Below are 12,882 nucleotides of genomic sequence, written 5' to 3'. Positions count from 1 at the left end.
GCGCAGCGCATTTCTTTCATTAAGCCCCCAATTCGAGTAGCAGTCCACTCCTGCTGAACTTTAACTTGTAAGCTCAAGAGAAAGTACAAAGAAAAAATAGCCGGTCGCTACTGATAATAAGGAATTCACGAGGGCAAAGATAGAAGAGTGACCCAAACGTTTCGCATAGTTTCTCATCAGAGGTTGCCGGGTGCTTACGACGGAAGATTCAGTGGATTCCGACGACAGAAGGTATTTCTGCAACTGCAATGACTGTGGGGCCTTCAAAGTAAATTAAACTTTCGGCTCAGGATCGGATGTATTTTATAGAAGCTGAACTTCGGCCTAGTCGCACCAGCTCACGGCATACATCGTTGACGTCAGGATCAAGAGCGAAATAAGCGTGCATGTAGGGCTGGAGTAGTTGGAAATTACAGCTTTGATGTTTTTGTAGCAGTGAGCTGGGAGAGAATGAGAGAGATGTTGTCTCTAATGAAAGTTGGAGATGTTTGCCTGCCTGACGGTATCAAATGATTTCATTTACTTTTAGGGAATAGGTAAGATGAAGAGAAACCTGTACGTACAGCCTCCGCCATACTAAACTGCAACACGCCTAGAGTGCATTTATTTTACTGTGAAATCAGCTGGGTATTTCTGATTTGGGTGACTTGAATGTGCTGGCTTAACGCGTATTCCTTCCCAAGCATTCTATATTTGCTCCTTACAGCCTTAGTTTATTAAATATAAGCAGCTAGGTATGTCTTCACTATTCAGGCTTAGTCTGACGGTGACTCTGTATCATAGAGGGTTTTAGATTAGGGGGACGCAAGCGTTGGGGTCTCCTAACGCTTAGGGCCAGAGTACTGCACATGCGCAGTGCCGTGGCCCCAAGCACTAGAGGGTCCCAACGCTTGCGTCGCCCTAATCTAAAGCTCTCTAATAACAACCCATCACTGGGCGGCTACCATGGTTGTCGTGCAGTCGGCCAGCCAGCGCCGGGTGGCACAAATATGACGGCTTCGTAACAGAAGAGTTGAAACATCATTGTTTTTCTCAGCTTGCAAACTAAGATGTCTGGAAAACGACGGAAGCCACGACACCCCTTCTTCGTCGCTCTGGACATCGTGTTTTGAGCATTAAAGGTGTGTGCAGCTGCTCTTAGCCGCATCACAATCGCCATTGTGTTTTTTAAAGGAGCTGCCATGTGCTTTGCTTAACCCTAGCGACTTATTTTACGTTTGTAGCTGTAGCTCCCACGCTTTGCAGATTATATTTTTTGAGCATTCCTACTCTGGACAGGGATGCTATGTGATGGATCCATTAAAGTGGCTAATAAAAAAGAAAAGAATGTTCAGCTTGTAGCAGGTTGAGTTAATACTATCCCGAAAAATGGGACGGGACATTTACGGACACGACGAAGTTGGAGGTGAAGCGTCGCATTATTCATCGAGCACTTTCATTCTCCTGTCGACAAACATTCGTGGGGTGCCTCGTTGCAGCGACTGGTGTTTGTTGACGCTACCATATTTTTGCTGTCCACGAACCTAAATGATTCGACATCAGCGTGACGTGAAGACAACGCCAACCTAATCTGCTCAGTTTTGTCAAGTGAGTTTCCTAATCTTTAGCGCACTGGTGTCCACCTTAAATGATTTGCCTAAGAGTGGTCTGGCAACAACATGATCCTGGCAGAGAAATCAGGTGTTTAACAATATCAGCGAGACTCTGGAAATGTTTTCTGTCCCCAAATCTGGGACTCTTATTAAGGAAAGGTTGACGGTCTGCATGTTGCCATGCTCATTGTAGAGAGAGAGAGAGAGAGAGAGAGAGAGAGAGAGAGAGAGATAGATAGATAGATAGATAGATAGATAGATAGATAGATAGATAGATAGATAGATAGATAGATAGATAGATAGATAGAGAGAAAGAGAGAACAGAGGAAAAAAAATATGACCGAACCCCCTTCTCACGATGACTGTCGTAATGATTCGGTTAGCATTCAAACAATGTAGCGACACAGCGTACTCGTGAACTTACCATTTATTTAAAATCTGTAGTGGTCATTCAGATACTTTCGTTGCTTCGACTATATGCGACAAACACTCATCTCCGGAATCAGGCCGCTTTGCTATGGCACTCACTCGCTAAGATCGCTCATTAGCATGGCGGCATGACGAGGACGCAGTGACAACGATGAAATGACGGAAAAGGAATGACATTGATGCAACGACAGCATGACATGGATGAGATGCATAGATGATGTTTCTGAAATCATGACGATGGCAAGACAACAGCGTGACGATGGCGTTGTCACGACCATGGTATGACGATGGCATGGCAGGAGTCGGATTACGAAGTTATAATGACGACGATGGAAGGGCGACGATGACATCGCGATGAGGGCATGGCAACGAATGCATGGCGACAACTGTATGACGATGACGTAATGACGACGATGGCATGGTAACGGTATGGGGCAAGGGGATGACGATGAGTGAGTGACGACTATGCTGTGACGACTGTGTCACGAAGTTTGTATGATGGTGATGATGTAACGACAACGATATTACGAGAATCGGATGGTGAAGTTGAAGTGACGACATGGAGTGACCATGACGGCATCATGACGACGGTATGACAGCGAATGACTGACGACTGCATGACAATGATGGAACGGCCACGACGGCAACGCGACCACGAGCTGATACCTACTGGCCCAAGCTGTAAGATAACTTGGGCGATTGCTTTGGCGTAAGAAGCTAGCTAGATAGAGAGAGACAGAGAGAGAGGATAGATAGATAGATAGATAGATAGATAGATAGATAGATAGATAGATAGATAGACAGACAGATAGATAGATAGATAGATAGATAGATAGATAGATAGATAGATAGATGGATAGATAGATAGATAGATAGATAGATAGATAGATAGATAGATAGATAGATAGATAGATAGATAGATAGATAGATCAAATAGATAGATCAAATAGATAGATCAAATAGATCAAATAGATAGATCAAATAAGTAGGCTCAAATTGCCTAAAATAGGCAACGAATGCTCATCGAATTAATATAAAATTTGGTGCCAGGGAGAACTGTGGACAAATTCTACACTTTCATAAAAATATGTATATAGAAGTTGGAGTAAAGAACAACAACAGCAAAGAAAAACCCACTCTCATAATGCTTTTTCTTTTTATAGCACTGTTCAATATAAACTTAATCCTTCGAAACGACAAGCGCGCAGTCAAAGAAGCGGAGCTTAATTTTTTAAGGTGCTCCTGAAGATGCTTCGATTATTTAATTTGAGAATTCTTCTATGTACGAAGACAATTTAAGAATATAGAGCTTCTCAACCATCATGATTCTAGAACTACATGTATAAAAACATAGAACAACTCACTTTGGGAAAGACTGATCGATGCCACAGGTACGGCTTGAAGGCGCCCACCTCATCTCTGGACACTACGGACACCTGAAGCACAGGGGAAAAAACGCAATTTTGTAACATTTCAATAAAGATTGCATGAGCGTGTAGTAATCCGCATTTACCGTATCAATATAAACTATATGCTGCTTTCTCGACAGTGTATGAAATGGCTGAACTGCAACGCGTATATAAACTCTGCTACAACACTCACATAAAATATCCCGTGCAACTTGTTTCAGAGCTAAAAAAAATTCTTAGAGCTTAAAAAGAACAGCGGGGACCTCTACGTGTATTTAGCCGACTTGTAGTTTTGAAGCGGTCAGCGTTTTCCTAAAGATTAGCTCATTACTCACTTATTACTACTTGGTCATCTCGTTAATTTGTAACCTGATGGATACGATGTCATTTCTGAAGACCTGCCATTCAGCAATCGAATAGTGCACGGGACCATGGTGCCAAGATCTTCAGTGATAAAGGTTTCCAGTCTGTCTAGTTTAGAGTCGCGCGGAGGGTAAGTATCTTATCTTCAAGGAGGCGCAGCAAGAAAGGTGTTTTAGTCGCTATGATGTTGGGCTGCTAAGCACAAGGTCGCGGGATCGAATCCCGGTAATGGCGGCCGCATTTCGTTGGGAGCGAAATGCGAAAACACCCGTGTACTAAGATTTAGGTGCACGTTAAAGAACCCCAGGTGGTAGAAATTTCCGGAGTCCCCTACTACGGCGTGCGTCATAATCATAAAGTGGTTCTGGCATTTAAAACCCCATAATTTCATTTTAAGATAGGTGTCATACAGTTTCTTCACAACCACAGGAATTGCAACCTGCTCCATCAGCCATTCCTATCAAGCATGAGTATGCATTGGTGAATGCAACGCCTAAGTGCCTCTTTAAAGTTTTTAAGCTACTAATCACGTGATCGAATCTGTCGTATCAGAGCCGCGTATCAGGGCCACTTCGATACGTTCGTTGCTTCAACGATCTGCTGCTCGTTGTGAAAACGTCAGGCTAGCGCGAACGCCCTTGCCTGCGTGGTGTTGTCCACGCGCGGGCACGCATTCATCGCCTTGCTCTCTTTCTCATCTTTTATTACCCTTTTCTCTTTCCCAAGCGTAGTGTAGCCAACCGAACGCTCCTCTAGTTAACATCCCTACCTTACATTTCCCTTTTCTCTCTCCCCTCTGCTGAGGTTTGGAGAGCCAGACACGTTACTCGGAGCCATGCCGCGTTGCCTGTCCACAAATCCTTTCCCTGACTGGCTTCGAAACTTTTGACACAGACTGCAGATCTTCGAACGTGTACCTGGCGCTCACCGTTCGGCATCGCCAAGACGCGGTTCGTTAACTGGGCCGCGTCTCATCTCGACCCTTAGACGAGGGGCGATCGACGTGCGCAGCTGTGTGCCGCAGCGGCTTCGCATGGTCCCACTGGGCCCCGTGTCCCACTTTCGTGTCGACGCAGCCTCGAGTTCTCGCTGCATTGCCAAAAGCCTGGTGTCCGCGTCCGTTCAATACAGGACGTACATGGGCAGCGTGCGGACCAATGCACTGTCAACAAACGCTGAGGGCTATATTTAATCACAGCGGTCTTGTTTCGACGTCCCTGAGGGAGCGAGTCCCTTCTTCGTCTCACGTATTCCACCTGCTCGCGGGCATGCCCCCTCAAGCCGTGAGCCAATATGCAGAAAACGACGAGGGAGGCTTGTTCTGAAAGAAAAAAAAATACAACCCATTGTTTAAGGCTACGAAATTAAAGATATGATTGCTCGATGGGCCACGTGTCCTGCGTTTGCAGCCATGAGCAGTAGCAGATAACAGAACGGTGATCACGAGCTAACGGTCAGTACTGAACACGTTGGTGGGCCACTAAGCTTGGTGATTGCTGCATTTTGCCGTCTATGGGTCTGCTTACGGTACTATTCATATTTGTTGAGTGTTTGCGCAATGAAGCTTTAGTTGCAAGTCGACGCTTCTTTTCTGGTCGCTATGTTGCTCGTGTACTTTTTCACGAACACGTACCAACTCGCCGAATTATCCGTCTATATGGTCCAGTAAGCAAGGACCACGTTCTAAGTATCATTGTTGTTTCTATATAAACTGCAATATAAACGCAAACACGAAGCAGTCAAGCCATGAATGAGGGCGCGGAGTGTAGGCGACTCCAGTTTCAGTTTTAGTGTAGCATTAGTCTACTTACGTGACTGGACTTTGTGTTCTTATGATTTGGAGTTGTCTTTCATGTATAGTGCGACATTAGTGTACTTATGCTGCCGCAATTTGTGTTGTTATGATTTCACTATTTTTGTTATGACTTATTCTTTATTTTTTAAATTCGTATGTGAGAAGGAGTAGCCGGCGCCAATTAAAGGCGACATCTCCTAAATACCATATAATAAAGAAAAAATGCGGGCACGGGATCAAAATCTTCATCTTAGATAATATTCTCGAGTCCATCCAGTTACACGAAGTATGAAGAGAGAAAGCAGCTGGACGTCGTTTCAAGGACGATTGCACAATTCTTATTTGAGTGCAATGATCCTTGGTAAGTGAAAAAAGATAGTATTACATTAATTTACACAGCACCTGACTAACGAAATCAAAGGGTTTGTCATCGCGTTTGTTTAACGCGCCCAACGTAGCGACTCCACATGTATGGCGTGCAGCTATATACAAGGGTTGTTCAATAGAGACTGAGGCCAATGTTCTGAAACCTTGATTTCCGAAAATTATTAATGGGCACTTATTCCATCTGATGGATCGCAGTAATTGAAACGAACGCGTCGCATTGTTTCGGGCAAGCCTAAATAACATGAGTGAAGTCACCTTTTCACACCTTTTCGAATATCGCCTCCAGTTTATTAACTACGCTTGGTTCCACGTCTTGTTCAATGTCAATGCAACCCTCCCCCCATTTTATTTTTTACCGTTCGCGGAAGCATTGTAACGATACTCTTATTAGTTCTCCAGTCTAGATGCTGCATTCTCCGGCTTCCTTACGTACCTCACGGTAAAAAGGAAGGCATTGGTTTGACCCGAAGCATGGCGCAATTGAGACATTGGAGGCAATACTTAAGAAGGCGGCAAAAAAAAAAAAAAAAAAAAAAAAGAGAAAAGGCTTCGCTTATGTTATCTAGGCCTGTTAGAAATGGTGACACGCGTGAATATCACTTACTGGGGAGAAAGGAATAAAAGTGTCGAACATTAATTTCCAGAAAAAAATCTTTTAGAGCATCAGTAGCTGTTAAACAACCTCCGTATATTCTTCGCAGCACGCTTCATGCATGCTAAAGGGACGAGCAGCACCTATGCACATTCAAGATGCTAGTTGCGTGGCGTGTTCGTAGTCTCCGTTTTAATTATGTGATTTTGCTGTACCGAAACCACGATCTGATTGTGAGTCACGCCGTGAATAGCGTGAATAGAATTACGGAATAATTTGGACCACCTGGGCTTCTTTAACCTGCACTTAAATCTAAGTACACGGGTGTTTTGGGTCTCTGTTTTATGAAGCTGTCCGTTAGATTAAGTCATCGGGGTAGTGGTTAGATGCAAACAGGCTAAATAGTTTGAAGCCATCCTTTCTTTATTATTTCGCCCGTTCTATAATTTGCCGCCGAAATTGCGGAAAGGGAGTTGATTCCCCACCCACCAGCATTCATACGGGTAGGATATTCTCATAAGTGGCAAACGCTTGTCGGAGGATGATGATGATAATAATAATAATAATAATAATAATAATAATAATAATAATAAACCCGCCGTGGTTGCTCAGTGGCTATGGTGTTGGGCTGCTGAGCACGAGGTCGCGGGATCGAATCCCGGCCACGGCGGCCGCATTTCGATGGTGGCGAAATGCGAAAACACCCGTGTGCTTAGATTTAGGTGCAAGTTAAAGAACCCCAGGTGGTCGAAATTTCCGGAGTCCTCCACTACGGCGTGCCTCATAATCAGAAAGTGGTTATGGCACGTAAAACCACATAATTTAAATTTAATAATAATAATAAATCAAAGATGTTTATTAAAGTGCCTAGGAACAACCTCGAGTATCTTGGTGCTGGCGCACTCGGCAAAACAATCCACAGGAATCAGCGCACGCCCATACACACATGCGCACGCGCGCATACGTAAAAATATTAATAATAATAATTTCGCGAATACAGAGTTTAATAGAGCATAAAATGTGTACACGAAGAGAATAGAAAGCAAAAGTGGGGAAACAGAAAAATGGATTACAGAATGATGGAGCACACAACAGATATGAGAGCTTTTGTTCAGTCATTGAAATATCCCTACAACTCCTTTCAGGAATATATTAAAATTAAGGATGAAGATATCCAGGGCAATCTGAATGGGCGTGATATGTCGCCTGCACTCTAGGTCACAGAAATCTGAAGGCTGAAAGGCGCGCTGTTTCTTTGTGCCTTTCTTCGGGAAGTGCAATTTAAACACATTTCTACAAATTTCTTTCGGCGTCCAAGGTGTCCTTCAGCTGACCGAGTAAGTGTACAGTCAACGCAGCAAACAAAAAGAAAAAAAAAATGTTTGCCGGCACCGTTGCTAGGAAACGTGCGACAAAAGCGAAATGATGCGAAGAAAAAGACCAGTGGTAATTACGGCGCACCTCTCTGGGTTCCCGGACCTATGATTTAAACCGCGTTCACGACATTTACGAAGTGTTGTACAGGAGCTCACTAGACCGCACGGTCTGCCTCTTCGAGGCGCGAAGTGCAACTGACGATGGTCCAAAGCAGACCACCGTCAGTGGCACTATATATATATATATATATATTCCACTTTGATGCTTTAGACGCGAACACGCTAAAAAAATGTTGATAGTCACTTTAGCATAAGCTAAAGGGGATGAAGGAGAACGCCTGCCCGCTCACGAGACATTCATTATATTACTTGACATTTCCATTCTAGTGCTTTGCTGCTTCTTATTGTTTTCTCTCAGCCAAGGTCGTGGATTCGATGCCCTAATCAATTGCGCATTAATTAACACTAAAGGTGGTGGGTTCAACTCTCGACCTTCACGGTGTCAATTGGAATCGAACTGGGAGATATGGCTGGTTCGCCTATATATCCAAATGGGTTCCACCCCCACCAGAGGTGGAGAATTCGACTCCCACTAAAAGGTTATTGGTACGAGTGCCTTAACTAACTCTATCTTACTTAGGGGAAAGAGAAAAGCAGAAGGCAGGGAGGTTAACCAGAATAACGTCCGGTTGGCTACACTACACCGGGGAAATCGGAAAGGGGGAAACAAAGATGACAGGGAGAGAGAGGAGGGAAGGAAAGAAGGAAATTAGCGGTGAGTTCGCTGACGCGTGTGGTCTTATAGAAATTGCATAAATAGCCACAGATGCTCGGACAAGCCCGTCGTCCTTAAGAAGCACGAAGGCGGTTTCACCGCTTTATGGGCCGACGCGCGATGGGGGCGGTGTTCCAGCAGCACCTGCACAGAAAGTTGCCGATTGTCCAGTTTTTGGAAAGCTTTGGCAAGTTCTTGTCCCTCAAGGGTGTATCGTGGAGAGTAGCACAGCAGGTGGTCGATGTTTTCTTCGGTGCCACAGACCTCGCATGCTGCACTGTCAGTCAACACAATTAATGTAGAGTATGCCTTTGTGAAGGCAACTCCTAATCAAAGGCGACAGAGAAGCTTTGCTTCACGCCAAGGAAGTCCAAGTGGAGGCCCGAGTTGCAGTGAGGGGTTTAATCGATGCAGTCATGTAAGTCGTAAGTTTGGTGAGTTCCACTCGGTCAATGATAGACTGCGTGCCAGGTGTCGAAGCTGCCTTGCGGCATCTGTCCTCGAAAGCGGAATTGGAACGCTGTGCTCTTCTTGATGTGCTGTGCGAGCAGAGTTATCGGCGGAATCATTGCCACTGATTCCACAATGGCCAGGTACCCATTGAAAAACAATTTCGTGACCTTTTCGTTGGACGTGATGGTGAAGTTTCACGATTTCGTATGTCAATTATTTGGGACATTTGCGTCGGAGAACTGACTGCGTGCACTGTAATGCCGGTTTTGAATCACAGAACACAGCCCATTTTCTATAGGTCTTTCAGAATCAATGAATTCCAGGGCACGACGCAGAGCCGTTAGTTCTGCCGCCGTTGAGGTCGTGACATGCGATGTTTTGAACCGCAGTGTCATTCCTCGCGTTGGTATAACCACTGCACCACCAGAACTGGACGAGAACACCAGAACACCACGGAGGAAGCACTGGCTTGGCCGCAGGTGCGTACCCTGAAGTAAACGATGCACGATGTGCACTGACAATACCGCTAAATGTCGAGCAGGGCCTTGCAGCAGTGAGGCTAGCCAAGTGGTGGGAAGGGGTCCTAGCTAATGCCTGGGATGCATACGCATTGTCTCAACGGTAATGTGCGTCGTGATTGGGTAATCCTGCGCAAGGGCAATGGTTTCAGCCGTTGATGCACTGGGTGGTAAGCCAAGACATATCTTAAGGGCTTGGACTTGAATGCTCTGAATCATACGCAGCTTAGTCTTGCAGGTGTTGGATGTTGCAGGTAGGCTGTACCGCAGGAATCCGACGAACAACGCCATGTGCAACTGTAACATAGCGTGTGTAGATACTCCCCAACTTTTTCCTGCAAGGAACTTGAACAGGTGACAGCAGTCAGCCGCTTTTTCACGTAATTCACGGGCGGAGTCCAAGACAATTATGACTCCCACGAACCTGCGACTTCTGCTGTATGGTATAAGTTGTCCGTTAATAGATATGCCGTAAGCAGACATTGACTTCCTCGTGAATGTCACCATTGCGCGCTTTTTGCATGAAATTTCAAGTCCTTGTAGACAGGTAGCAAGATGTCATTGTGGCTGCCTACTGAAGCCGAGCGCGAAGCTTAAGTCGTGTTACACCTGATGCCCAGATGCAGATGTCGTCCGCATAGATGGAAGGTAGTACGCTGCTTGTCAGGTTGTCAACTAATCCACTGAGGGTCAGATTGAAAAGCGTCGGGCTAAGTACTTCGCCTTGAGGGGCTCCTCGGCTACCGTAATGCTCGGATGTAGGGCCATTTTTTGCGTGCACGTAGAATGATCTCCTCTGTAAGTAGTTGCACACCCACATATATATCTTACCACCAAGTCGGACGGCTTCTAACACGCTAAGGATGGCTTCATGGGTGACATTATCATAAGCCCCTTTAGCGTCTAGATACAGAGCAGCAGATAGTCGTTTACAGGCCTTTTGGTGTTGCACAAATGTTACCAAGTCAACAACGTTGTCTGTTGACGAACGGCCACGCCAGAATCCGGCCATAGCGTCTGGGTAGATTTCATAGTACTCTAAGTACCATTCCAGACGTGTTCAAATCATTCTTTCCATCGTTTTTATGACACAGCTGGTAAGTGCGGTCGGACGGTATTATCTTAGTTAGGTGTGCCATAATTAACTTTGCCTTAACACCACAGGTCGTGGATGCGGCTCCCACCGAAGGACGTGGGTTCGAATGCCTTAATTTACTCTATCTGAATTACTGCCCGTAATTCACTTTGCTGCAATTAACAAGAAAAGTCAGGGGTTTGACTCCGACCAAAAGTCGAGGGTTTGACCCTCAATTTTGGTGCCATGAATTTTGGTGCCATAATGCCGGATGGCCAAATTATCGTCCCATGAGTCGTCTAAATCTTTCGCCTTAACAAAAGAAGAAGAAAAGAAGGCAGTACTAAATGTGTAGTTGTGTGAGTGTGTTTCTAAGTTTTTCAAGATTTGGCTTCGTAAGGCTGCGTGTCGTTGTGCCCGGTGGTTGCGTGTCTGACCGAGGTGCGAGACACAGCGCCGTTCCTTCCCTACAGCCGTGACATCTTCTCGTTCGGGTGAGCAAACGCCGTCAAAGCCTGCCTTTCTACGCAAAGGCGGCTCAGTAATGCGCATGCGTCGGCCTTGTTTGCTTGCGCAGAGCGCACCGCCACGACGGGGACGCAAATACAGCACTCGACGAACTGAAAGGCAGCCTCTTTCACGTCCTTTTGCGCTTCGTTTCTGCCTCCTTTCTACTCCCTGTTTGCTCACGTTCGCGGAGAGGCTTTCAATACAGCCACTTCTGGATAGAAGCGGTTGCCTGGCCTTCTTCTTCTGTTGTGGAAACGGCCAGCCTGCTTGGCGTTGCTCGCCCAGACACTACGCATCAGCGGAAAGAAGCAATGGAGTAATGGCAACCGTAGTTCATGAACGGATCCTTTTAGTCTGTCATTGATTCTGCAGCCGAATGCACCGTTCGGCTGTCTGTTAGAAGGAACACGCCAGTATGTGGCTTTCGCTCTGCAGGCGCTCCAGTAGCCAGTGACGGCTGAAGCTACTGCACATGAATGTAGAACGGGGTGAGCCTTACCATCCACAAGTTGCCTTCTTCTAAAGCTGGTTGCTTCCACGATTGTCCGAGGGAAAATGGTCGTTGATTCTGTTCCTTCTAAGAGGGAACCATACTGAATATCTGTATATTGTTTTTGTGTCGTCGGTCGCGGTGATATTGAGAAAAAAAGAAGGAATGCACAGCTCGTCGCCCTGATGCATACAACGAATAAATATTACCGATAGCTGCAGGAAATGCGCCGCTGTGAATCAGCCGTATGTATCTCTATATCGTTTTCTGCTGTCGTGTTTTTTCTTTTTTCTCTTTTTTTTTTTGCCAACATAGTTTGGGACAGCAGGATAGTACAAAATCCATCTGGCACAGAACCTCTGGAAAAGTTATTTCATGATTCTCGGGGCATTAGGGACGCTGTTCGATGTCTTTTGTGACAACTCAGGTGGACGGGTTTGTCTTCGGTAATGTTCGTTGGTTACTCTGTGCACGCACTGTCATTCGTATGCGCTCACTAAATCACGATTGTACACGCAAAACTTAGGCACCTGATTTGATGAATATGACGCTATTTAATGGGCTTAGTTGATTTTGATGCGTAAGGCGTGCTTAAAGGTATGCTTCTTATTAATAATGATGGTTCTCTCGTAGCCATTATAGCACACAATATACAATGCCGCGTGCCGATACGAATCCAGTAATACGAGGTGAAGTTGAGGCGCACCGTAACAAACCTACGAAGCCGTAGAATTCTAAAATGGCTGCCATCTATCTAGCTGACATTCCAGTCGGGGCACACTGCAAGAAAGATCGTTTAGAAAGCTTTATGTGCAGCTGAACAAAACCCAGCTGCAAAATTATTCCGTACCTCCCTACTACAGAGCCCCTCATAGACCCCACGTTGCTTTGCGACGTCGCACACGCCGTTTCGGTAGATGAACTAGCGAGAGTGCACTTTTGTATGGAAAATTTTTTCATCAGTCATGTACTAGTAACAACTTTACGGTAATCTTTAAATATACACAATAAATATTTATGTTAACAAAGGAAGACGCTGGCAGAACCACCTCCACATAACAGAACCGAGAACAGAATACAGTGGCGAAAACGTATATGCACGCTGTAGACACACAAAA

At 45.4% G+C, this 12,882-nt stretch overlaps 1 protein-coding gene and 1 long non-coding RNA gene across 4 annotated transcripts in view; one reads left to right on the top strand and one right to left on the bottom strand.

Annotated features, from left to right (window-relative positions):
* The window catches only part of LOC129385064 (uncharacterized), a 310,225-nt gene that overhangs the window by 41,295 nt on the left and 256,048 nt on the right, over window positions 1-12,882 (top strand). The gene's annotated exons all lie outside the window — the stretch shown is intronic.
* Window positions 1-12,882, bottom strand: part of rsh (Rap GTPase activating protein radish) — a 213,812-nt gene that overhangs the window by 37,756 nt on the left and 163,174 nt on the right. For all 3 annotated transcript variants that reach the window (XM_055070981.2, XM_050178536.3, XM_055070980.2), the window contains exon 9: window positions 3,386-3,457. In XM_055070981.2, coding sequence (XP_054926956.1) covers window positions 3,386-3,457 — 72 coding nt within the window. The remainder of the gene's footprint in view (window positions 1-3,385; window positions 3,458-12,882) is intronic.

The sequence above is a fragment of the Dermacentor andersoni genome, chromosome 5 (genome assembly GCF_023375885.2).
Source record: "Dermacentor andersoni chromosome 5, qqDerAnde1_hic_scaffold, whole genome shotgun sequence".
Taxonomy (NCBI): Eukaryota; Metazoa; Arthropoda; class Arachnida; order Ixodida; family Ixodidae; genus Dermacentor; species Dermacentor andersoni.
Note: the sequence above shows the minus strand (reverse complement) of the source record. Positions and strands in the feature narration are given on the sequence as shown.